The 27,619-nt window shown below is 37.7% G+C and overlaps 1 protein-coding gene across 6 annotated transcripts in view; it reads left to right on the forward strand.

Annotated features, from left to right (window-relative positions):
- The window catches only part of TBC1D5 (TBC1 domain family member 5), a 316,631-nt gene extending 289,616 nt beyond the window's left edge, over positions 1 to 27,015 (forward strand). For 3 of the 6 annotated variants that reach the window (XM_039703278.1, XM_039703288.1, XM_039703293.1), the window contains 3 exons: positions 13,111 to 13,190; positions 13,948 to 14,124; positions 20,738 to 27,015. In XM_039703278.1, coding sequence (XP_039559212.1) covers positions 13,111 to 13,190; positions 13,948 to 14,124; positions 20,738 to 21,031 — 551 coding nt within the window. In that variant the 3' untranslated portion in view covers positions 21,032 to 27,015. The remainder of the gene's footprint in view (positions 1 to 13,110; positions 13,191 to 13,947; positions 14,125 to 20,737) is intronic. The other 3 variants (XM_039703260.1, XM_039703298.1, XM_039703269.1) reach the window with 1 other exon arrangement.
- Positions 27,016 to 27,619: the final 604 nt, after the last annotated feature.

Genomic DNA, 27,619 nt, shown 5'->3' on the forward strand with positions numbered 1-27,619 from the left:
TACTCAGTTGTTCTTTCAGATGCTGCCAGCCTCTGTATCTTTATTCTGTCACAGTTTTAAACTTGGGAGTGGGATAGCCACTGATGATACTAATAAGTAGAGGCATTTTAGCACAGATGCCTTTGATTTCTTGTATTGTAAGAGACTTGTTGGAGCTCAGTCCATGTGAAATTACAGACTTGAAGTCCATTTGCAGTTCAACAGTCCCACAGTGATACTTGATGTGTTCAGTGATAGTTGTATAATATTCATATACTTTCATTAAATGTAACATTTTTATAATCTACAATTACCTTTGATATGCTAAAATGTTACTGTAGGCTGGCTAGTTTGATATTTGTCTCAGAACAGAAGAAATATAGTAAGATAAAAGTCAATACATTGGGAACAGAATCAGCAAATTCTCCTAAAATTCTGCTTACATATTGCCAAGACAAATCTTACAAGAGAAAGTTAACAAAAAGCTTCACTTAGATCAAGCATAAATATTTTTAACCGGGTTTTGATAAAAGAGGTGGTTTTAAACTATGTTGAGCTGAGCTCTAAATGTTAGTCTATTTAGTTATGTGAAAAAGCTCCATTGTTGAGAAATCAGAGCAAAACTACCATAATTTTAAGATTTATTTATGGCCTGCAATATCTGAGCAAAATAAATTAAAGTTGAAGATTTCAGTAGGTAGAACTAAGCATGTGATATCTAAATTTGTCAGGCCAGAAGGTTCAGATATGAAAACCATATTGTAATTCTATTTTCTTTCATGTGGGTGTTTTACTAGCCACTGTTACAAACCTAGGAAAAGATATAAATATTGTATTGCTTGAAAGTTGGGAATTACAGCCTTGAAAAGCCAAGTCTAAACCTCTAACCCCGACAGCTTTAGTCTGATGTATTGTATTGCTTTTGTGAAGGCACATGACTAATGATAAGATTAGAAGCAAGCAAAGGGATAAATTATAAGCTACTGAAATGATGGGGAAAAGATTGCTGTGTCAAGAAGAAAAACTGAAGTTTCTTTCCTCTGGGAAAGAAGATGAGGAGTGTTTAGCAAGGGTATCAGTTCCAAGCATAAACATTTCAGCAACTATAGCTGCACCAGGAATCAGAATAAACCCAGGCAATAAACCCAAATAATAAACCCAGACAAAGCTCCTTGAAGCAGTCTGCCTTTCAGCACTGGATTCATGAACTGAAAGCATATGATCTGCGATGATATCCAGGGGTTAAATTCTTTTTCCAAACATATTGGAAACAAAAGCATTTAGGGCCAGTAGTCTCCCAGGAGCACCATGGAGTGGTTTGTTACCCTCACAAGACAAGGAAAGCCATCCCTTGTAGTGCTTTGGGGTGTCCTGGGTGTATTGTGACACCCCTGCAACACTCTCAGAGCCTGCCAGCCTGGTCTCCTCCATGTCTACTCCCTGTACTTCTTCACAATATTCCTGCATGTCTTGTCACTATCATGGACTATTAACTTTGTAAATTTGTCTTACACTAGTGTGTTTATATCCTATAGAGATTAACAGTTACGAGTGGTAAAAAGCACAAGAGAGACAGAGACACCACCAACCTTCACAGCCTGTACACTTGTAGCAAATTGATGAGTTTAGGTATGCCCAATCACCTAGCAGATAATCTCCATGAAGGCAGGAAAAAAAAGCTTGCCACAATTCTTGCTGATGTGGAAAATCCCAGCAGGCTGTGCTAGAAAATGGATTCTCTGATGAATCAGAGACCACCCCCTGATGATTATCTCCAGAGTCCATACACTGCTCAGGGCTTCAGAGAAGGGCAGCAGAATAAAACCCAAGAGCACATGTGGTTATTTCCAAAGGGAAAAGTTAGCAGAGGCTGCTACATCTGATTCTCTCCCAGGTATCCGTTTACCCATGAAAAATGGCTTTGTTTCAGAAACTGCAGAGCAGATGAGTTATATCACTCCTCTTGTAAACTGTCAGAACACTTAACTTCAAGGATATTACTTCTTCCTCTGGGGCTGACTTTTTCTGACTTCATCACCCAGCTATTAGCTCATGTAGCATTTTTAATAACAAAGTTGAAAATCCTCATTTAACTTACCTATATGCAGTGATAAAGTAATCTCTCAGCACTGTCTTTGCTAAGTAGAACACTACATTTTATTTTATGTGAGCTACTTTTTAGACCAGATCATTTTTGTGGTCTTCCTTTGAATTCTTCAGGATTTTCATATGTCTTTTCAAGTAGGTGAATTGTATCAGGACATGCTGTACCAGCCCTGGGCCCAGGAAAGTGGTTACTTAGCACAGGGAAGGTCATCTCTCTACTCTCATATGGCATTGCTCTTTTCAAACATTTGTAATGCAGCATCACATTAGTGCTCTTTGATACAGTGATAGTTTGAGGTGATAATATGTTATGACCTTTAAAATTTGGTGATTCACAGCTTTCTAAACAGAGGCATTTATCCTGTGGGTAAAATCAGGAAATGTTTATTTCTGCATGTGTTCCTTGTATTTGACGATATTAAAATTCCCTTCTTGCCATTTGGCATTTTACCTGAATAATTCAGGTAACTCTGTGATGTACTCAGTTTTCTTCTGCCCTTCTAACTGCAGACATAACCATCATATATTTAATGTTGTCTAAATTGTTGATGAAAATGTGCACATATATAAAAGTTGGGGAGTCTTACAGAACTAATTCTTTCAGCAAAGAGTTAGACAACGTTTCTGTAAATTACGAATATGTCAGTCAAGCAGTCAGGCCTGCCTGTTAAATTTGATTAAATTTAAGTGCTTATTCTTAAAAAACCTCCTTTTTTTTTAGATTGATGTTGTAAACGGGTCTTTTCAGACATTATTACTCAACCAATATTCTTTTTCTTGTAGGATCCATTGCATTTGCAGGTCACATTTTAACAAAATATTAATTCATACTTCTAAAAATGCATATCCAGTGATCATTTGCCACAAAATTATCACAATATCAAACAATTACAGAATATCCTTTTCATGGTTTATAATGACACAGCTGAGGATTTTTGGCTGTCTTTTCTCAGGTTCTTTCCCTTACAAGGGGGAATCCAGATGACAGTCAGATGCAGTTACTTCATTACAGAGGTGATGTGTTGTAGCTGAGAAATTATCAAAATAACCATGAAATTATCTATGCTGTTTTGAATATGAGGGATAGAATAGCAGTTTTTATTTTGTTCATATGTTCAGAGATGCTTTCATTAAATGTTTATCTCCTACTGTAAAGAAATCCCACAGTCTACAACATGGCAACAACAGAATTAACTGCTTGAATTTCTGGGCATGTTACCATGGCAATGAATGATGGTTCTGAAATATTGCTACTTAGTGCTATGGGTAGGAATAGAGGGTTCATTATTAAAATGGAGGAAAGTCATCTTGTGATCGTGTTCTCCATCTTAGGGCAGTGCCTTAGAAAGAGCTTTACTTTTCTTCCCTCTCTCCCTTAACCACTGGAGTATTGCTCAGGGGAAATTCCTTTTAACACCTCCAAGGACAAATGTCAAAATTTAGGCATGTAAAATGGCAATACAGGGAAGTAGATTTTGCTGTTGTTCCCACCTGTTTTCACAAGCTTGTCATAGCTTTACTTTCAAAAAAAAATCCTGTATTCAATTTTTCCATTATTGAAATGAAGACAAACCCAAACTTGTAAACCTGTCATGTGGCTTTGTTCACAAAATAAATGCAGAATATTACTCAGCTAATAGTGGAAAAGTATAGTTGCCATAGCTATCACTGCTCTAGCATCATCATAGATATATTTTCTTGATGTTACTTTTTCACAAGCACTAGCCTTTTTCAGGAAATAATATTGTCACTGGTGATTTCAGAAATATGGTAATATTCTTAAGCATTTTTCTTTCTGGGAGATACTCTACTGTTAGTGCACATAAATTCTTCAAGGCTCAATGATTCAGAAAGCTGTAATACACCATTTAAGTATTACAACATTATTACCTGTCATAATGTTACTTCTATTTTGAAGAATTTTGATTGTTTCCTCCTTTCTTGCACTATGTGAAAATAAAAGCATCAAGCTAGCAAGTGCATTCAGAAAAAGATTTTTCCTGGTATCTGGTAAATGTGACATCTGTATGATGTCTTAGTGTAGATAATGAAAAACATGTCTAAGAGACATGCACACAAGCAGCACTCAGAGGGCCTTGTAGTATCTGCTGGAAGATTCCTCTCTGGTCCTTCATAATGGACATGGGAATGAGTTTGAGGAGTTTGTTCAACACAGTCAGTCTAGAGTGTCTCAAGAGCAAAGCTTTGTTACATCCCAGGGTCAAGCCTGTTAAATGGCAGTTCAGGTGACCCCAGCTAATGACACTGTCATCTGACACCATCTGCTATTCTAATCTTTAGGGTTTGGACCCTGTCCGCACTGGCCCACAATTAAAGTGCAGCTTCTTAATAAAAAAGTGAATTAAAGCCCTGGAGAATTATCAGTCCTCCCCCTCCATAGGCAAGTACCAATGAGAGATTGTGGATGTTCTATGTTAACTTGCCAGTTTTGTTCCAGAAGGAAAAGTGCTGAATTTCAACGTCTTGTCTCTTTATATGGGACAGGAGCCAATCCATCACCACTATCTCAGACAGGAGAACCTACCATTTGTTTCCAACATGGTTTTGGACCTCCAAGTGTAGGAAGGTTTACCAAGTAATTACACACGTAGCACAGGAAGTCCTTCTCATGAGAAGCAATTTAAAGGAACATTGGTTCAGTATTAACTTGGATATGGAGATCTTTATATAGAAACTTTTTTTTTGATGGGCAATTTATCAGGTTATAAAAGTAGAGAAACTAAGGTCATTCCCCACTTGCTTTTGCTTAAGGGCAGCACTATGTAAATGCAGAAGGTTGCTTCCTCAGCTAGCGGAGATTCAGAAACAATTTAGCTGCTTTCTTGCTGCACAGAGCCTCAGCTAATAACCCCTGAGGATTCATACCAGTTCTGCAGAGTTAGCTCACAGGGTTCTGCACAACATCCTAGAAATATGTGCAAAGGTACCCAATTATACAGAGGAAACATAAGTCTGCCTGGTTTTATTAATTTCACCTTCATATTGCTACTGCTTAACTTGAACCAGCTGCCAGAGGGAGATTCAGGTGGGTCTCAGAAATATGTTGCTCAATATCCAGGTCTTTAAATCACTTCTTGTCTTGGAGGCAACATCACGAAAACCTCTTAGGTCTGACCCACATGTAGTAAAGCATCATGGCTTCACTAAGCCAAAGCAAATAAATCCTTCTCTGAGCTTCCCATACAGGGCTGTTGGCTTTTGCTTGTGGTGCATTTTCCAATTTCACTCCTGCTATCTGTAATATGTTGCTATGTCCTTCACCAGTATTCCAGTACATCTCTGCCCCTCCATTGTGGATTATGGAGGGGATGTGGAAAAGTGGAGTTTTCATCTCCCATCCTTGTAAACACCACCAGCATCCTGCCTTTGGAATGGCATGTCAGCTCTCAGCTTTCATACGTAGCCTGTAAAAAACTGCATGTATTTACAAAATGCCCAGAAATTACAGCATCATGGTAACAAGAAAAATGAAAACCAGTCTTTTGAGTGTTCTTTGGATGGGATCACAGGACATCCCTTCCACAAATATCAAGCAGTGCTGGCACTTGTATATTCACTAGCACTTCCTGACATCTTCCAGACAAATATTTTTTGGAAGACTTATTAAAAACTGTTCAAAGCCACCTTTTCACTGTGATTATTGCAAGCACCATGAGCAAGGAAGAAAAAATAATAAAATAAAGACTTAAAAACTTACAGGATATAGTTGCTAGTATCATTTTAGTTGTTGTGTGAAGTAGCACTTTTAAAGGCTTAATTAGACTGATTTAATTCCTTCTTTTATCAGTCAGTGCAATTGTTATAAGGATGCATTTTATTTTAAGGATCATTTACAACAGGGAAAGGAGAGAAGGAAGTTGATTTAATGCTCAGTATTTAGGGATTGACATACTGCCCAATATAGATCTGGACACAGTGCTTCTTAAATGTATGCAAGATAGTACTGAATTCTTGTTTTATGTGTCATGGTGAGATGAAAGGTTATGACATTTTTGTAAGGATAAAATGAAATGGAAATTATGTTGCTGCCCTGTGCTGAAATGAAATACTTCAGCATTTGTTGAGGAAGTAGATGCATTAAATGAGTTCTCTTATGCTTGGGACATAAATAAAATAATCCATGGTTTATAAAACCAGTGTGATTAGAAATGCTATCAGTATAAAAGGCCACATCAAACACAGGCCCAAGAGACTAAGGGATTGCTGTATTTGGTTAGGAATAATAATGTAAAATAACCTATACAAAGAGCATATAAAGAAAGAGCAGCAAATTTATTAAATCAAATGTAGGAATGTTTACTGGGAAACAAGTATTTGTTGTATAGCATAGTATACAACAAATACTTGTACAGATTTATTTTTAGACTGTCACTTCTGGTCATTTTACAGATACATACATTTTATATATCTATATGAAGAATAAAAGTGTAATTCTTCATGTTCCATGAATTGTAACCACCTTTTTGCTACTTAAGAGTAGCTCTTAAGGTCAGAAACAACTGGTTCAACTCAGAGCAAGCCTCCTTTCTTTCTGTAACAACTGTGCCAGTCCTGAAAATCCAGCTGTGGTAGGCACCTACAGATGCTTTCATCCCAGTAGTCTGACTGAAAAGGAGATTAAAATAATGAAGCTTACACAGCCCCTCATTACCTGATTAACAGCTTTCCTTGCAACTTTCAGTGAATTCCCATTGCTTCCTCCCTGCTGCTCAGTGAGCGTCTCTCCTATACTGAAGTACACTGACAATCCACCCTTTCCTTCCCAGCATCTCTTAGGCAATGGCTTCTCTTCCAGTTCTAGCTTTAAGGAAGTAAAACCTTAGCAGAAGCTAAATTGTTGTAGGTTTAAATTATTAGTTTGCCCATTATTTCCATAAATATACATATGTAAGGTATATGTTAAGCATAATCGGCTTACTGTGTGTAAATTGGAGTTGACAGCTAAGAATTGATTGTGTCTTTGAGCAAGAGGTGGACAAAATTACTTCATGACCCTTTCCAATCTCCTTCTTTGTACATCTGCAATTCTTGCTATGAGTTGATCATTGGTAACTTTTTACTACTGTTTCACTACTGTTTCTCTGATGTCACAAGCATCACTACAATTCAAATACTGATGTAGTGTTGGGGCTCTGCACAACACATGAATCAGAGGTAGAAATACATCACTTATATTCAACGCTGTATAAATAATTTGTATTCAAATAAATGTTTGAAGAATGTAGTGTTTCACAGATAATTTCAGATTTTTAGCATCTTTAAGTTCTTTAAGATTCAAACGCTGCTAAGTGGCGCTTTTAATACAATGTGTAATTGTTACTAGAAGTGTTGGCATTCACAGTGAGGTAAACACTGCTTAGCAGTGTTGCCTTCATCAACACTTAGATCACAAACACTGTTGTTTTAGAAGGGAATTAAATTCCTCTCATTTGTATTTTTAATGCTGGAAGGAAAATGCAGTACTTGGAAACATCCTGACTTGCATTATTAAACAGCAATATCACTATATCATAGAGCATAGTCTTTCTAGAAAGGCCACAAACCAGTGTTAAGGTCTAGAGTTCATTTTCTAGAGTTCATTTTCATGCTCATCACACCAAGTTCAGGTAGGAAAGTAGTATTTGTTATGAAAAGAGAGAAAGATTGATTACCAGAAGCTGAAGTCTCAGTCTGTCCTTCGAGCCCCTTAATGTTCCTGAAAAGGCAGTCTTGCTGTCACTAATATATTGTGCAGGGAATATTGGAAACATTTTCTGTAAACCCTGATTTCATAAAGACAATCAGACAACAGTACTGGAATATGAGTTTGGAGAGTTGGCTGTGCCTTGACATATATGGGAACGCTTTTGGCTTTTCTGTTTTGGAAAAATTAAGAGATGTACTGATACCCTCAGTTCTCTCCTTGCTCCTGCCTACGATGGAAGTGAGAAGGTACTTTTGCATTCTGGGTTTGAGCTCTCTTCTCAGTAGTGAAAACAAGGGAGAAAAAAGTCAATTTAACATGACTCTGGCACTGTTGCTTGTTCACAAGTCATTGATCAGGCGCTAGTAGTAGAAAAGCAGCATTCATAATACAGCTTGCAGCTATTTCGAGTTAGCTCCTCTCAGCAGGAGTCATCTTCCTGGAAAGGCCCCACGGAGAGCAGCTTAAAATAGAAATCATTAGGAGGGAGATGCACTGCAAAAGCAGCAGTGAGAAAAAAACAAAACCTCAGAGAAGTTTGGTTTTCTCTGCATCCATCTGATTTTATGTCAAGTGTACTTTGTGCCTTCATCTGGCAGGGTGTTTGTCTCCCACCTCCTCGGTGGAAGGGAAGAGGTGCAGATTTGTCTTCTGGATGGATGGGCATGAAGAGATGCCTGAGGGGACCTTGTCTACAGCAGACAAGCTTTCCCATTCATTTAGTGCAGCTCTGGTTGGGTGGTTGAGTTTCTTGCAAAAGCTGTATTGAATGCAAGCAAAATTTTCAGTGAAAGTTACTTTATTTAATAAGTTTCTAAAATAATTATGCCAAGCCTAACAGCTTTTCCACATTCAGAGAGGAATGTTTTGAATAGCCCCTTTCCTTGGTCTGGGAAATCAGCAGTGACTGCTCACACCATCATGGAATATAAAGCATTTCAATCGTCAGAAAGCATAAGCTTTATCTAATTTTCCTGCTAGAAGCTGCTGCGGCTGTTTTTCCTCTTTCATCGCTATACATAGCATGTCTTCAGTTTAAAATTTAGCAATTAATTTAGGGGAAGGAAATAGAAATCGTGATTTTTTAAAGTACTTCTACACTGAGTGTGCATGTAAAGTGATTCACAATTTTCCATAATGTAAGAACAAGAAATAAAAAATATATTTCATCTTAATTTTTAGCTGTTTCAACTGTTGCTAACGAATTCGCTACCTGCCACAGTGTTTCTCCACATTTTTTAAAAAAGAACATGAATGCAATAATTTGCCTGTTCCTGCTCTGTAGTTGTAGTTGGATTTAAAGTATATCAAGGCAGCTGATCACAGTCTTACTCAGGAAGTAATTATTGATTTACTGGTCTGGTATCTATCAGACCAGTAAATCAATAATTTTAAACAGGTCTGCTCATTTAAGAATAAGTACCCCAAATTAATTCTAATTCATTATATAAAAGTCATCCTTTGAGATGTGAATCTGGTTTGAGGGCATCCATCAAAGTAGATAATGTAGCTAACTCTCTGAAGAGAACAACTGGTTTAACAGCTCTGGTATTTCTGAGGCTTAGTCAGGCTCACTGTCAGGGTATGACAGTTCATTTTGTGATAGTCAGACGGTTTGTTAGCACTGTTTTGAAACAAATCCAGACTGTTGTAATGGCAGTCTGGTATCTTGTACATCTCACAGCAGTGATCTGACCACCAGGTGAGAAGTTGCAAAATTCACTTTTTGTTTTCCTCTACTAAGAACTTCATTGCATAATGAAATATTGTCTTTTTCTGCAGAAAACATTTGGCATCAGCTAAATGAAATCTTGAAAGAAAGAAAAAAAAACAAACTAGGCAGTCAGGAATATTTGACCTTAACCTTAGTTTTCTCTGTACAATAGGATTCTGATAAATTTTGCATAACAACAGCTATCCCAACAGATGGATATTTATAGCACAGAATGAAACTGGACTCAGTTTTGAATAACATAAAATCACATAGTCTGTTTGATTCATTGTATCAGTGGGGTTTTTTTTAAAGGTAAGAAGGTGTTTTCACTTCCAAATTGACATCAGCAGGGTTTTTAAGATAGTTGCTTTTTTATTAAAAAAAAAGGTGGATATGCAGCAGATAAGTAAAAAAATCAATATGTGGCCAATTCATTCATATACATGAAGCACTTCTCTCAAGTACAATAACATCTCCTATGAAGGAAGAATTATTAAATTATACATTTCAGCTTAAAGTGTAAGTCCTTCAGCTGAATAATATTATACCAATATATATATCAAAATAGCACTCTTGAAATAGTATCTTTTAAAGTATTTCCAGTTGCAAGGGTACCTTTTGAGATACAGAAAGGTAAAATAAGCTTTTTGTCTGCACTGGAGATCTTGTTTTCCCTCTTCATCTCAGCAACTGACTGCCCTATGAGGTCGCCCCAGCAGTGGGAGAACCTTGGATGAGAGTCCCCCAGTGAGGATGCTGTGCCCTGGTGCAGCCATTCACAGGAGAGCAGCGCAGAGCTCGTAGCAACTTTCGTGCCATCCCTCCTCTTCTTCCCAGCTCTCTTTCCAGTCCATGTGGATTTCAAAGGAGGGTCCCAGCAGAAGGATGTGATCAAGGTGGCACTCATGCAAAATCACTTTGCTTGTGTGCTTCACGCATCTAAGGATTTTTTTTTTTAATTCCTCCCTACTCACTAGCCAAGGAAGAAGAATGAGCATTGGTAAATTTGGGTTCCACTCATTTGAAAGTTAACAAACTTTGCGTTCAAAAGAGATGAGGGCAGCAGTTCAAGGACATATTTAAGAAAAGGATTCATTGCCAATTCCACAAGGAATTCTACCTTCCTTCTGTTTCATTGCACAAGAGAAGGACATCCCAATTTATGCCTTTATGCCTCAGTTGCTACTTATTGGCTGAATTTCCTACCTTTTTCCTCCTAATCTTTTTTCCTCTGAAACTAATATTAAAATCTGGCATTAATCTTGCTAAAGTAAATATGTGATGATACAAACATTTCTATTAATTTTTATGGCTGGGTAACTATCATAAGTTTTTAGAAATTTATCAATGTACTGGCTCATCAAACACAGTTTCAGCTGGGTTTTACAGTGATGATAAATTATTTTCCTTATTTTGTTAAATACTGATTCACAAAACATCTCTAAAGGTCGGTAATAATACTAGAGTAATTCCATGTCATGTGGAATACCTTTCAGCTTTTGTTTTCTTGCTCTTGTTGTCCCAGTTTTTTATGGTTCCTTCATTTAGTCTTCAACAGGTTAGAGGTTTGCTTTGAATTATTTTCTTGGTCCATCTGCTTAGTTTGTGTGCAAACTAAGTCCTAGTTTTTTAATGTATGGTTTCATTGATGTGGGGGTCACACACACTATGGAATACTTTCCTTTCCAATGCTGAGAAATGGAAAGACAGTTGAATTTGGTGATTCAGACTGTGGTCAAGCATGGCTGTCCTGCCTATGAAGGCTTTGGACTTCTGATGTTTCAAATTCTGGACCTTTTAAAATAAGGAAATCGTGCATTCTTTGAAACAGTGGAAAACAGAATGTAATTTATTCTTTTATAAATACATATTAATATATTTTACTTACTAAATTGAGAAAATAGACAATTTAGATATAAAATAAAAAAGCAAGTAAAATGTTGCAATAATTATGGATTTTCTCAATTCAAGCTGCTACATATTTGCAGAAAGATCTGTTTTTTATTATTTCTGCCCTTCATAATGCAGTGTCTTTCTCATGTAAAATTGTTCAATTGTACAACAATTTTACAATTGTACAACATTGCTGCAGGACATTGCCACTGTAGTATAGTAAATAATGTGAGCATAGATCTCCTTGTTCAGGCAGGATGCTCGTGCAAAGCTGAGTTGTGGTACCTTCATTGGTATTCTTGACCTTGATCACATCACTTTGACTTTTGACAGCTGTTGCCTTTCATGGTTCTAGACTCTTTCATTCCTTCTGCATCTCAGATTGCTTTTTAGCAGTTCATTTAGTACTTAGGTGTGGTTTCTTTCTCTTCTGCTCCCTTTCTCTTCCTCCTTTATACCCATTACTGATTTCTGGCCCCGACTCAATTTCAAACTTGTGTTTATAGACAAGTTTTAAATCTACCTCTCCACTTCTAATCTTTCTTCTTGTCCTGTCTCCCACATCTCATTATATTGCTATTTATTCTGTAAACACAAAACTCATACCAAATTACTTAATGCTTTTACTTGAAACTTCATATTGTGTTAGAGTTGGCAGTGTCATCATACTTGTCCTTGTCAGGATCATCTGTTAACAGCAGTTCACTGATTTGGGCCCTGAACATGCAGGATGTTGTTAAAAACAAACAAATGCAATGCAGGTGTGGATTAATTGTACAGAGCTCTACTTGTGAAGTACCTGGGATACACATACTTGTGAGCAGCAAAGCATTCTTCCCCAGTGAGTGTCACTGAGGGATTTGGGCTCAGTCTGTGTATGTAAGACAGGAGTGGCACAAAGGTCTGTCATTTTAGTTGACAGATACCATCTCATTCTGCCAACCTGTCTCTAGGAATCTTTGCTGTTTTCTTAAAGAGTAGGAAAGCAGGAGCTGGGAGACCAGAGAATGAACTGAGTCTGCAGAGTTATTGGAGTTGTAGTTTCTCTGGACTGTGTTGGAGTGTGGAATTGCCTGGGGCTTTCTTCCTGCAAGCCTCTATACCAGGGTAGTGAAATGCATCCTTGAAGGACCATGCTGTGGCCATGGAAGGCAAGAGTCTCCTGAAGTGTTGGTACTGCACTGCTCCTTCTGTCAAATAAGTTTCGCTCGGCCCTGGATCTTTTACCTAAAAGAAGATAATAGAAGGGAAATTAAACTTTTTGTAGTCTTTCTATAAAGAGTATTCCAGCATCTGCAGTGGCCATGGGATCAAAATGAAGATTGCTGTGCTTCTACCTAAACCTTTCTGTGAGATGCAGCAGATTTCTCTGTTTTTGAATGCTTTCCAAAGCATTTTTAAGTTCAAAACTGTACATAACACAGCGGCTGGTGTGGTCTTCTAAGAGCCAGTAGTAGCCTGAGTCCCTTGGTACACAGGGACAACAGAAGTCCTGCCGGAGCAAAGCATTGCTGGAGGCTTCCTGGCAGCAGTGCCAGGCTCAGGCTGGCCTCACCTCTGCAGATAATATGGTTGTCAGTATCTAGGTTTGGGTACAGAATTGTGTTTGCAGGTCACAGAAGTTTGTTTTGAAAGCATCAGTCAGGAATAAGTAACAGCACGTTTGAGTTTATTTAGGATGTGTTCTCTCTTTATCTTTCTTTTGATGTTACAGGAAATATTCAGGAAGTCATTCTGCAAGAACGCTTGGAAAAAGAAGATGAAATTCTGGTTTCCTTGGCTGGTTTGAAGCAGGTATTACTATTGTTTGGCTTAACATTCTTGTGCCCTTCAGAGCTATTAATCCTTTCTCTTTTTTTTTTCTCCTGTTTTATTGTTTTTGTATACTGCTGTTTTGTCTTCTTGTAGCTGTTTTACTGGTGCATCAAACCTTGTGATGTACTTTTATTTGTAACAATAAAACTCAGCTATAAAGAGTTCAAACAATTTGCACAGTATTTGCTCCTGTGGAAGTTTTGGAGGCCTCAGATCAAAACTAAAGTGCAACACCAAGTGCTGGACTTAAGCCATGCTATCATTTTTCTTAATGCAAAATATACTTGCTAGACAACAACTACGCCCATGTCCCCATTATTTCATTGTGACAACACTTGAATATCATTGAATTAAAGGAAAAAATACTACATACATAAAATGAGAATGCTGTTGAGCATCTGTAGCTCTGATTATACTGCCCTCTCCTCCCTCAAAATACATTTTATGAAGAGCAATGTGACATATGTTAAACATATAATGAGGCAGGGAGTAAGCTTAACAGTTTTATTCTCTTTAGATTTCTTGGATAGTTTTTTCCAGACTCTAACAGAAACCACATTTCATTGTTATTTCTATCTTTAGCCAATATAGGTATGAGTATTTACTTGCTTCCTATGTTTTCAAAGCAAATATTTTGGGGAAATGGTGTATGAAAGCAGTCTGCATGGAGCTTTAGAAAATGTAGAGTTCCTCCCAGTTTTTAACTTATATCCTTTCCTTTCCTATTCAACAACAGATCAAGGATATCCTGAAAGGTTCATTGCGTTTCAACCAGAGCCAGCTGGAAGCTGAAGAAAATGAGCAAATCACTATTGCTGATGATCATTACTGTTCCAATAATCAGAACAAGGGGGCAGGTGATGTCCTAAAGGGACCTGTCATGACAAAGCAACAGTTCATCTCAGGACAACAGGTAAAATAAAAACATCTCAAGCAGGCCATTGATGGCCTTCCATTTTTTGGAGACTTCCTCTAGCATGTCCAGACATTATGTGGGACACACCATCATTCCTGGTGCATATGAGAGTGGGTTAAAAGTGTTTCTCTAGCTACTGCCCTGCTCTGATTAGTTATCTTTATTGTAGCATTATGCTCTGCACACATATTTAAGTCTAAGTGTTAGGCATTTGGGGGGAGTTCTTTATCACTGTTGAATCACAGAATCACAGATTAATTTCCTACAAAAAAAAGTGAAAATTGCAGGTAAATGTTCCCATACCAAATGTTCCCACGTGATAATTCTCATTGTCCTTGTCCTCCAGGATCCCATTATGTAAGAGCTGATTAACTGCATTGCAGTGTATTCATGGCCTGTGCCAAAAAGGAAATACCAAGGAGGTTGCTTTTACCTTCTACTTCATTGTATTGACTTTCTCCTTGAATCTGTAAACAATGTTTTCACATACAAAGCATACAGTCATAGGACAAGTTCATAGACAAAGGGCCCTCTCTGTCTAAGACTCAGTCCAACCCAAACGTGATCTTAAAAATAAGTACTTTTGTGCCTGCTCGTTTCTATGTTAAGAGTTCTATTAAGTCTGCCACCCTGCTGCTGATACTCATAAATCAGTGGCAGCATTATCACCTCAAAGTCTTAACTGAGTCTGCAGTCAGTTCACTTTTGACAAGTTTACTTAGGAACTACAGGGAATATTTATTCCTTTTCAAATAATGACACAGTGTCATTTTGATTTATTACACATGATGCCCCTGAGTTACATCACTTTGTGTTAAATATATATATTTTAATTGTATTTTGGTATTAGAGGCAATACCAAAATTTTTTTTTTATACGCAGTAATGGTGAAGAGTAAAGCTTTGCTAGAGAGTTTCAATTTCTTGCTTAGCTGTTGTCATTACAATCACTACTTTCTGCTATAATAAAGGCAGAGTTTAAACTGGTACAACATATTGGACTGTTTGTATAATGGCCTCCTATTTTTGCCCTTGATCTCCTAGCATTTTCTGTGAAGTACCTTTTGTTTTCCTTCCAAAATGGTAAATTATGTTTTTTGATAATTTTTTACTTCTAGAAACTAGAAGGTAGAATGCCATATAACATGGCAGCAAGCTGTGTGGGAGTGTGTGTGTGTGAGAGCAGACTGCTGATGCTGGAGAAGCCCTTACCCAGAGGCTGGTCTAAACCATGTACCATGGACATGCTGGACTCTCTGGATATTGAGATTGGAGCAGGTGAAACCTGGTCTGCACAGATTTCTCTCCAGTGCAGATTTTCAGGGCGATGTACAATGAGGTCTGGGCTTATCCCAGTGTGTAGTCAGGGTATATACATCCAGCCCCAGGAACTGAGTGGCATCCATGGCTCCCACAATTTCAAGGCTGCTCATAAGTCAACTATGAGCAACGTGAGTAGAGGCTGTACAAGCTGAGCTGCTGCAGAGCATTAATGAGGCATTAGCACTGCATGGTTTATGTTTGGAGGTGCAGCACATTCATATGGATTAGCCTCCTCTCCTCTTATCTTCGGGAACTTCCAATTATGATAATGAGCAACAGCACCTCTGATGGAAAGAAAAGGATTGGTGTTAGAAATGGTACTCCAGGAGGACTGGTGGTATCCTTAGTTAGTTAATTAGGGATAGTTTGTCTATCTAACTAGCCCCTGGTTAGCCTGTGCTGTTTCCAAGCCCTCGTCTTTAACCACTATGCATAAAATCAAACAAAAAGAGGAGAGCTTTAGACCCCTTCTAATAAAACACAGGACAATAAAACTGTGGAATAGTGGACTGTGATATTAGACATTGATGGGCTTAGTTGCTGGCCCAAACCAGGCCACAGCCCTGGTTTGCAGCTCTGCTGAAGAACAGGGACTGCACCGGTGCCCTGGGTCATGCTGAGAGTATTTACCAAGAGCCACAGGGGGATTAAAAAACAACCACTTCTAGCCATTTTAATGCATTTCTTGCTAAATAAATTTCTACCCTATTTGCATTTTCTGGGACTTTAGTAATGCCCGTAATTCTACTTGGTGTGATTTGTACTGTAGAGATTTTTTCTTTGCTGGAGTTATAGGGTTATTTTCTAGGACAGCTGAAACAGTTACAGGTGTAGCTATTCTATAAATGAGATTAAAATCTGGTCTTTTGAGCCTGGTTGTTATATAAGTATAAATTATTTATCATCTTAGCTTTTTTAAAAGTGTTTTTTCCTCTTTTTTGTATCAAAATTGCTTTCTGCAAAATGAGGATAGGGATATAGCCCTTCTTTAGAAGGAAAGCTGCAAAATTAAAAATGCAAAAAAAATTAAGATAAAGGCTAAAAGGAATGAAGCATTTTTTGGAATGTTTGGCTTTGGTAGCAGCATGCAGTTGACAAACAGAAGGCTTCTGTTGCTAAATAATGAATGATAATTAACACATTATCTTGCCTTTATGTCTGTTCAAAGAAGGAGGCAAAATGAGCTGCTGTTCTTCTAAGCTTTCTTGATTTGTATCCTTGCAGTTAGTTTTAACTCATTCACAGTGTGAAGGCAAATGAAATAAGCCTGGTCCTAGTGGCTGATATTCATCAGGAAAAATTGTTTGGAGAAGCCATATGGCAACGGGCGTAAGGTTGTTAACTTTCAAAGCTACTGGAAGTATAATTCTGTCATTTTTCATTTATTCAGTAGTGGCAGCAGATGGGAGAAAACATGCTTCACGTCAGCATGAGTTTCCTGAAACAGAAACAGGCGAAAGAAAAAGGAAGGAGGTATTTTACCTCTGGAAATATCAGTTGCAAAATACCAGTGTATGCTAGGGATAGGCAAACATTTACAGGCAGCCCTTTTATAGAATTTTGGGGTCAATATCTCTGCTTTGCTCCTTCTCTATTACTTCAATGAGCTATAAGTCTCCTTAACCAAACCAAAAACTGTGGGTGGCATGAAGAGTACTGTTGGGAAGCTCAACAGTATCAAGAAATTGGGATGAGTGATTTTCTTTCCTTTATTAAAGAGCAGGATGCTTTTTTCAACTGCACTTAAGCACACTCATGAAAGCAGAATTTAGGAAACTGGGGAGTGCCAGAAACAAGAATACTGATCTTGCTGTGCAAGTGTTTCACTAAGTAAGACGTGTGTCACCCTACACAAGGTGGAGGTGTGAGGGCTGTGTGGACTGAAATAAACTATTCTTGATAGCTTGGAATAATAAAGTGTATAATTTTGAAAAATGAAGCACTACTGCATTCCCTGAGAGCTTTTAAAAAGAAGTATGGAAAGTGGCCAGGTGAATTATGTGGCAGTGGTTGTTTAGAGGAATATATATTTCTGTTGTACAGGGCTGGGTGATGGGAACAAAGTTCTGGCATTTTGACTATGGCATTTAGAACTCCCAAAAAACTATCAATACAGGCTGGAAGATTAGGGATTGAGAACAGCCCTGCTTGAGAAGGACTGGGAAATACTAGTGGATGAGAGGCTGGACATTTCCCAAATGGGCACTCGAGCCCAGAAATCCAACTGTACCCTGGGCTGCATCCAAAGCAGTGTGGCCAGCAGATCAAGGGTGGTGATTCTGCCCCTCTGCTCCCCTCTCAAGAGACCCCACCTGGGCACTGCATCCAGCCCTGGGGTCCCCAGCACAGAAAGGACATGGGCCTGTTGGAACAAGTCCAGAGCAGTGTGACAAAGATGACTAGAGGGCTGGAGCACTTCTCCTATGAAGACAGGCTGAGAGAATTGGTGATTTTCAGCCTGGAGAAGAGAAGGCTCTAGGGAGACCTAATTGTGGCTGTTCAGTACTGAAAGGAGGGCTTAAAAGAGAGGTGGAGACAAATTTCTTAGCAGGGCCTGTTGCAATAGGACAAGGGGCAATGGTTTTGAACTAAAAGTGTTGGTTTAGATTAGATCTAAGGAAGAAATTTTTTTTTATGATGAGGATGTTGTGATACACTAGAACAGGTTTCCCAGAGAGGTGCCCCATCCCTGGAAACACTGGTCGTCCATGTGGACAGGGCTCTCAACAACCTAGTTGAAGATGTCCCTGTGCCTTGCCGTGGGAGTTGGACTATGTGACCTTTAAAGGTCCTTCCAACCCAACTAATTTGTGATTCTGTGTTGGTGGAGCAGAGCCATGGTTGTGTGTTGCCTGTGTCCTCAGCCCCCTGGTGATGGCAGCTGACTCACTGACAGCTCACGAAGACAGCATTTCAAACAGACAAGATGAAAGCAAAAGGCTAATTACTAACAAATGATGCCTCAACTCAGAAGTGTTTAAACAGTGAAGTATCTCTCCTTGTAGGATAGAACTGTGCGGTTTTAACTTCATGGAAACTGCTTGAAGTTTTTGACATTTGAAGTACTCTAGTTCTGTACATATCAGGAGTGTTGGAGATCAATTTTGATAACACTTAGAAAAGACTAGTTGTTGATCTTTCTAAAACCAATCTGTTGGGTTTTGTATGAATTTTATTAAGTCTTCTGTGAAAAGGGAGTTACTACTGAAAATAATAGATGCCAATTTCTATCAGTGTGACGACTGTCTTGCATTGGGACAGGAAAAATTTTGGACTCAAGATACTTCCAGTTGAATTATAAAGTAGTACAATTAGTTCATTACAAAACAGAATATTATATTAAACCTATAGTAATATTAATTGTATAATATTATTATACCTGCATACTTGTAGATAACACACAAGAATTATAAATTATGAGAACAGGATATTCCAGAATTTATTAAAAAGGGAGACATTTGAATCCTTATTAATATAAATTTGGGCACAATTCTGTATTTGAATATAATTTCCCATTCAGCTGATATTTATCTTCATTGTGACATCTAACAATTTGTAATGACTATGTAAATGACAACCAAAGACTTCCAGCTCCCTCATTTCATTTTACAGTCATTCATAAGCACAGGTGGGTTTTGCTTCCTGAGCTACAAGAACATTCTGGTGTATAATCAGTACCCAAAACAAGAATATTATTTTCAGCTGTAATAATAAATTTTGCAAAATAAATTTTGCTGGTGGTCATGGTTTCTGTAACTGCAGTTGTGCTTGCTGATGCTTGTGGTACTCCAATTTTATATACCATGCTGTAGGTTCACCTTTATCTCATTCAGATTATTCCTGGTTTTTTCTTTTCTGTAACTGCTTTTTTGTTTGTTTGTTTTTGTTGTTGTTTGTTTGGTTGGGGGTTTTTTTTTGGTTTTGTTTTGTGTTTGTTTTTTTGTTGTTGTTGTTATTGTTTTATTGTTTTCTTTTTGTAATACCTATAATCTCTTTTCATCCCAGAATGAATTTACTTTTTGTGTGGAAGGGTCACAGATGGAGGGCTTGTATTACCACAAATGTGATCATACACATTTCCCTTTACTTTTCCTTTTTCTCAGACTTGGATTCATGTAGTCAAATATATTAGTTTCGACATCACACCACTTCAGGATGCTTGTACCTACAGGCTGTTTGGCAGGTTGCATTATTACTCTGAAAAAAAATCTGTGTGGAAGCAACCAAGACAGCAGTCATGTTCTTGCCAGAGGAGCATAGCACTAGACAGGAGCTGAATGCAGCTCTTACAGCAGGAAACAAAGTGTTGTCCATTTGGGTTGCAACCAAGCTAAAAGGCTGCCAGTTGTCAACAAATGAGAAATCCCATTCTATTGCGTATGGCAGTCTCCCTTTCTAATTACATATAACTCTGACTGGAAAAGCTAGGATTCTGAGTGTGGCTGGTATAATGGACTATAAGACTGAGACTTCATAGAGTTTTCTGATGCACCAATGTGTGGTCTTGAGCTACTACCTAAGTGCTCAGGGACACACATTTCCCAAGGTCTAACCAGACAGAATTGGGATTCCCAGACCTTCATTTTTTGGAAGAGTTAGGAAATAGTCAACAGCACTAACCCTGGAAGCTCTGGCAGCCTTGATTTTTTGAACCCAAACTGGTGCACACCAAACCAGGTGTATGGGTGGTTCAGATTTCGCAAGTCAGGGATTTATGAGGGAATTTTGTATCAAAGCATTCTCCAAAATGCTATTGTACATGCAAACCAGCAAAAAATTTCTCAAAATTACTTCATTAAATACTACAGAAACCCACTGTATTTACTGAAAATCTTGCAGCTGTAATGTATGTGTTTGATGCTTTGCTGCTGTGGTCACCATGTGGATGCACTATGATGATGAGACATGTAAGACTGTTACACCAAAAAAAAGTATTTTTAGAATGTTATATTTTATGCTTTTTTAAATTAGCTCAGTATTGTCAGAGCATGGTGCTAATATGCCAAGGTTGTGGGTTTGATCTCTGCATGGGCTATTCACTTAAGAGCTGGGCTCGATGATCCGTGTGAGTCCCTTCCAGCTCAGAATATTCTGTGATTCTGTGAAATATCAAATGATGTCATCCAAAGTTAATATCCACTTTATTTTTCACTTTATTTAGTCATTGCCACTTTTGGATAATAATTATTCCTTTGTCCCATTCCCATATGCCTGACATGCTTCATAAGCCTCGTTATGTGATGATACTGGTACTCACTTCAAGTCCTTTCTGTGCCATTGTTTCACAGACTACAACTGATCCGGGCACTAGTGAGAGCAAGAGTGCTGATGACTATATTATGGTTTCCAAAGAAGAGGAGAGAAGTAAAAGTGCTGTTCCAGAGCCAGCACAGCCCCTTCAAGCACACAAGGAGGCAGCGGCGAAGCCAGAAGCTCCATCTCGTTCTTCTTTGATATTTTCCGACCCTCTGATGGGTTCCATTTCAGCCTCCTCCAGCAACCTGAGCTCCAGCCCTGATGATGACAGTAGTAATAACAGCAAAGATTCTGACTTTGCTATTGTAAGCCCGCTGGACATCTAAAGAAACAGTTTGGGAGAGTTTGGGAAATCTGTCATTACAACTCAGCTCTAATTTGTGTGATTCCACGGGTTGGAAAATTCTTTGGATTACAAGGACAGAAAATAGATAAAGGTAGCCCATTTCAGCTGCCAAAAGCCTAAATTAAAATAAAAAGGCAAAGAAACAAAACAAAAGAAAAAGACATAAATTTGCTACTTTCAAAAAGTAATATATACATTTTAATAACTGCCTTAAATAAAGACCCAGTAAAACCCAGTTCTAATATACAATTATTATTGATTATGCTGTTACCCTACTTAGGAGCTTTGTTACTATAGAACTGTTGCTTTCCCAAAACATAGAATAGTATATGCTAGGTACCATAACGGAAATGTGTGGACACCTGGCATCAGATCTGAAGCAGAGAAGAGAGGCTAGATTTAATATTGTCCTTTTACAAAATATGCTTGACTGGGTTTTCTGTGTAGAAAAGGGTACTGTTTCTTCAGAGACTGTGATTAGAGAAGTAGGGAATGAGTATCAAAAAGATTAAAAGCATCATCCTGGTAGGAAGTTTGTTTTCCCTTGAGGAATCCTAGTTTCTTCATTTTCATCCTGCAATAGCCTGAAGGGTGTTCAGGGCAGAGGTTTGTGTAGTTGTTCCTCAGTGCTTACAGGAGACTTATGTGGCAAACTCCTTGAGAATGGAGACATACACAACATAGCCTTATTTGCCTTTCTCCGCTTTTTCCCCTTGAGAGTTCCCAGTTCACCTCTTTCCTTCTTTATCTTTGTCTACTTTTACTTCCCCTGGCATGATTTTTTAAATTTTACTCAGATTACCGCAGTTAAAAAATAGGTGCAAGGGAAATAACAGTATTTCATAATGCAGACCTGAGCTGGTTGAACTAAAGCTAGCCCGAGTATGATAACTTACCAGGGAAGGTTGCAAAAGTGAAATGAAATGTTCATAATTAAAAGCACTTTATGTCTCATTGCTATTATCTTCTATAGATTCTGTTTACATATATTCCTACATGATTTCCGTATTTCTAATCACAAGAAATATAATGGTGCAGCAGCGTTAACCAACAGAAAGTTTCTAATTAGCTCTGTTATTTGTTCTTCTATGGAAAAGCATATTTTTTCCCTTCAAGTTCATAGTACATTTAAGAACAGCTTTCTTCAGGTAGATAAGGAGGGCTTTCTATACTCTCTGATCTCTTTAACCTCTGTTGGAATTCACAAAACAGAACTGGTGGTGTGTAGACTGCTCCTCTTGCAAGACCCATGCAGAGTTGGCTTGAAGAAGGAATGTTAGTATGTCACTCTGTCACAGCAGCAAAAAAAAGCATTGTTTGCTTTTAAGATGCATTTACATTTTATACCATGCAACAACTTCCTATTTGCATGGCAAAGCTTGTGTTTGTTCAAAGTTATGAAATTGTAGTTATTTGCTGCTTAGTCTGTAATTGTAATGAAGTACCGTATCCCAAAGATGAGGTGACATGTAATTTGCTGGTCTTAGATTTTACAAGGTCTGTGTCAGTGACTGAACTGAAGAGTTAATTGTCATGTAATTACATGGTAGCTGCCATCCTTACATGTTCAAAAGCCACCATGTAGTTCTTCAGAGATTATCTGTGCCTTGTAAAATGTTAAAATACTAGAATGTTATGAGCAGGCATAGCATCACACCTCTCTTCAAAAGAGTGATGCAAGCGGTCAGGCAACTGTTTAGATGAAAGATTTTAAATGTGTAACATTTTGGAGAGGTGTTTATTTTGGTTTCATTTTAAGCTTCATAAAAGATCACTTTGGAATTAAGCATGCATGCCTGTCTCCAGTTTATTTTACTGCCCTGAGTTTGCCTGAATGCCAGGGGATTGGGTGGCTGGTTGATTTATTGAGGTCTTTCAAGCTTTTCTAGCTTTAAGCTATACAGCAATGCTTGTGGCGTCATCACCAAAGGGTGGCTGTTGAAGAAGTACCTGTGCAAAGAGGAAAGAAATATTCTGGGGACAGAGAGAAATTTTTTATATTCTGTGATACATAAACCTTCAAAGATTCCAGTAGCTTGGCAGGAGAAAATGTTTTTACTTCTTTTTTTTATTTTTTTAAGCATCAGTCTTTTGATTTCTGTTCTAGTGGGTTGTTTCAGGGATCACATTGCTATTTTCTTGAACAGTCTCATTGCCAATGGAAGAGTGTGATTTGTACAGGTTTTTTATTTTTGTAAATTAGTTGTATCTTTAATGTTGCATATTTTAAAACAGCGGTGAAAGTATATAAAGATTTGGGGAGTTTCTAAGAAGAATCAGTCAATACCGATGAGCTGAATGTGTATCATGCCATGGGATATAATAAAAATCTCCAAAAGCAGAGAGATGATTATACAAATAAGATCAGAGTAACTCCAGTAAATTAATGTGGTTTGGTTGTACCATGTCCTTTCACATCTCAAGTATGTTGTCTCTGATATTTGATTATAGTGCAGAGATAATTAAAAGTATTTTAGTATATTCATGAAGTTAGAAACTTGTAAGTTAGATAAAACATCATCACCCTGTTTTGTGTTATGTTAAGAACATACTGAAAGAGAAATTGTCATTTAAAATACAAGATTATTCTTTTTCTCTGGAAATGACCTGCTCATAATGTTCATGGATAACAATAATCAGATAGAAAAATTACTAGCATTTCAAATTGCTGACAAAAACTGATGCAGCATTAAGATTGCTGATCTGAGACTGTTTTACTGTATCTCACATCTGTAATTTATTACTTTAAAGTCTCTTGCATGTCATGTCAGTTGTATGTGCTGCAGAAAGGCAGTATCATATTTTGACTGGGTATTGATTTAGTTGTGGAGCTTTGTATCTTTACTCTGGAAGAACATTTAGCCCGCTTTATTAAAGAAAGAATTAACAAACTTTCTGGGTTGTGCTTGTGCTGTTTTCTCAAAAAAGAGGGAAAGCTTTTTGGCTAGAATACTGGAAGTATAATTTCTGTGAACTAGAATGATTAAAACTTTAAATCTATATAAGCACAAAAACTGATTATTACTTTAATCAGATTTTATGTATGGGATCCAGGGAATAAAACTGCTTGTCATTTATCTCAACTAAACAATATAGAATATTTCCTGTTTTATGAAATTTCTTGTATCTGAAAATGAATCAGTATTTACCATGACATAACTTTTCTGTAATTTCATGAAGCTCAGTGCAGTGTCTTCATTGTGTCTCAACAACAGTGCCAGTATCTGTACAGTACATTTCTGAATCTCTATACTTAAGTTCACATTCTTAACTCATTCCTATGATTCTCCAGTATGTTCTAATTAAATGGCATAGAGGCAACTATTTTAAAGATTACATTTCAGATTTAAGGTGTACTTGTGCCTGGCAGTTACAACGTCATCTGTTCAGATACATCCTAACATGAACAGATTTTCAAATTCTTGGTGTCAGTCCTTAAATAATACTTTTCAATTTGTGCTGCATGTGTCGGTCTAGAATGAATGATTCTAATTATTTATTAGACTTGAAAAGGTGCAATTTCATAAAATAAACTTCATTTGGCTACAGAATAGTAATTACACTGTCTTGTAATCTGTGCTGTTCTTTTGAGAGTGATTATATACAGTCTGTGCATCAGTGTTTGCCATGTCCCCCAGTCTGCTAGACTCTGGCTTTAGTAGCTAAATTTAGAGATGAAAGAGCATGAAAAAGATCATTAGAGTAACAGCAACTTGAAGCATGCACACAGGCAACTTGCTTTCCTGCTTATCATGACTTATCTAACCACTGAAATGGTAAGGGATGTTTTAGGTATGTGGGGGAATCCTGCAAGAGGCAGAGTGCATAAGCTAGAAACAGACAATGAGCTGGAAGGGATGCAGCTTGAGACTCTGAAACTATGGGTCCTTTAGGGTAGGAACCATCTTTTTCTCTGATGTTGTACAACACACACACTGTCAAAATTAGGATAACAATAATAATGATATACTCATTATTTCCCCACATTTTGCTCTTTCAAACTGCAAGCTAGATTTAATCCAGTAACAGTAACTCAGCTGATAGTAGTAGTGTGGGAGCAGCAGAGTCTGGTCCCACACTGCTGAAATAAGCACAGATGAGGAACAGTCGTTTAAATAAATTAATTAAAACCAAAGAAACCTCACACCAGAAACAGGACTATAGTATTGCCAAATAGAAAAAAAAACTGTATTTCTTTCCAGATATCTACAAATTAAAAGAGGTATTTTCTAAACTGTGCTTCAGGTAGCATTTGTGTAACTTGTTTGACTACAACAGGTAGGTTTATGTAAACCTGTCTTTGTTTTTAACTTGTAAAAGCCTAGCTGATGCCAGGATGTGGGAAGTATTAAAATATATCAGCTGCAGAGGGATGACATTGTGGTTCCATTTTCTGTGAATGGTTAGAATTTGATCCTTCAAATCCTGCTGATTTAACACTTTCACTGTCTTCTGTGGTAACAACATGAAAAACCCTGTAATCATTTCCAGAGGCCTGATGGGAATTCCACTGCTGAAGTCATCACATGCAGTTGCAGAGCTTTGAGCTGAGAAAGTTTTCACAGCTTTGCCTTTGACTGGGAGCTTTGGAAGCTGTAGCAAACCAGGTTTGTCTGCATTTTTAACTCATACAAAGACACATTTGAAGATATTACAAATTATCATGTCAGTATTTGAGACCTTTTGAAATATAAATGCTACACAGTTTTGAGATGGAAGAATAGTTGTCAAAATATCTTGACTGCCCACCTGCTGTGTTAATTGAATTCAGCGGATGGGGAATATAGCAGCATTCCCAGAGCATCATTAAACTGCCCTTTCAAATAAGAGTATATCAAGCAAACAGATACTAGAAGGCAGATTGTCAGTGGTGTCGTATAGCTTTCTGCATAATATATATCTCTCTGCAATAGTCAGGAAAATCCATCATTTCTGTCCACAAATGGAACGGCTTGCAACATTCTGGAACACATGGCAGAAAATGTAATTGAACGTGAGCCTGTTCATAAAAACATTTTTAAGCTTCAAGGATTAGAATACATCAAAACGATTTTTAAAATATAAAATAAATATGCACAAATCTTATTTAGGCTTGGAAAGATTATCAGGTCTCCAAAAAGTTTCATTTAGTTTAGAGAGGTTCAGTGGAACTCCAGCCTCCAGGTAATAGCACAGGGCGACTGACAGGAGCACCCATAGGAGGTTGGGACTGCAATGAACTTCTGGTGCTTTGGACTTGTAACTTTCAAATTCTGAAGAACATTAATTCCAGCATGTAAGCAATGAATTGCACATGTTTTATAAGTTGCAAAGAAGTCATGATGGGGGAATTCCACTGCAGACCCTCTTTCCAAACTTCTTTTGTTCTCATTTCCCTTAGTCAAGCCCATCTGACAATTTTGTGGTACCCATAAAAACTTCAGCTGTTTCATCTTCTTGAATAACTGAATTCTCAGTCACTGTGATCAAAGTTAGCTGTTAATCATCTCAGGACTCTAATACCCTGTGCCTGCAGCCTGGCCACCAGCCCAGCCAGTGTGCTTCTTGTTCTCGTGTAAAATCTGAAATCTTATGAAAATCTCACAATACTTCTACAGCAGGTGGTATCCATATTCAGTCCTCATGACTTCCCTGTGGTAAACTTTATTGTAAGTTTTATTGCCTAATATTTTCTCTAGCCATACTTCTGTTCTAGTTCTTACAATCAAGAGAAAAATAGAAGAAAATCTTGGCTTTGCTCAGAAATACTTGTTTTTTTCTTTTCTGCCTTTACTGTTAAAATCTCTTTGCTGAGAATTTTTGGTTCTGTTTCTTGTAAAACAGCCTATGTGTATTTATACTGCTTGTGGGGTAAAGTTCTGATATATGTTCCATTTAAAAATGCTGAAACAAAATACTGATTTTTCCAAACTTTTTCTCATAATAAATGGGGCTTGAGTTAAGCATAAACTTTAAAAAATACTATGAACGCAAATAGTGTCTGTTTTCAATTTCTAGAAGACAACATCTTTTAGTAAACACACTGGAGGCAAATAATGCTCTCTACCAAACTATGCCATTTTCTTTTTTTAAAAAAAAAATTACATTCCCTATTCCACCTGGTGAGACATGGAGAGGCAGAACTGTATTTGGGGCAGGGCGCACCTGGGCACAGGGGAAGGTGGCCCACAGTTGTGCTTGGTGAAAATGTGGGGCACCCAAGGCCATGCCACACTGGCATGTGTTCCCATGTCTGGAGCATGGAAAGACCCACCCTTGTGCAGGGAACACAGGCTGCAGTGTTGCTGGACAGATGGAGGATCAGAAGATGAAAATTAATGTATTTTACCTTCCATGGATCTTTTAGCTTCAGAGGAAATAAGAACAGGAAGGCAATTGCAAGCATCATTAACTGTGCTGGCATTGCAGTCACTGAAATGTGCTTTCCTCAGTGTTTTCTTTCTGTGGGATGCAAATTTTGCATTGTAGAGGGGCTTATAAAGAGCTAATAAAAATCTCTTTTTTCATATTCTGACATTTTTGCTGTACATTAATATTATGTATTTTTAAAGAGATGTTGTTATCCACA

This window comes from Passer montanus, unplaced genomic scaffold (genome assembly GCF_014805655.1).
Source record: "Passer montanus isolate IOZ18808 unplaced genomic scaffold, ASM1480565v1 scaffold10, whole genome shotgun sequence".
Classification (NCBI taxonomy): domain Eukaryota; kingdom Metazoa; phylum Chordata; class Aves; order Passeriformes; family Passeridae; genus Passer; species Passer montanus.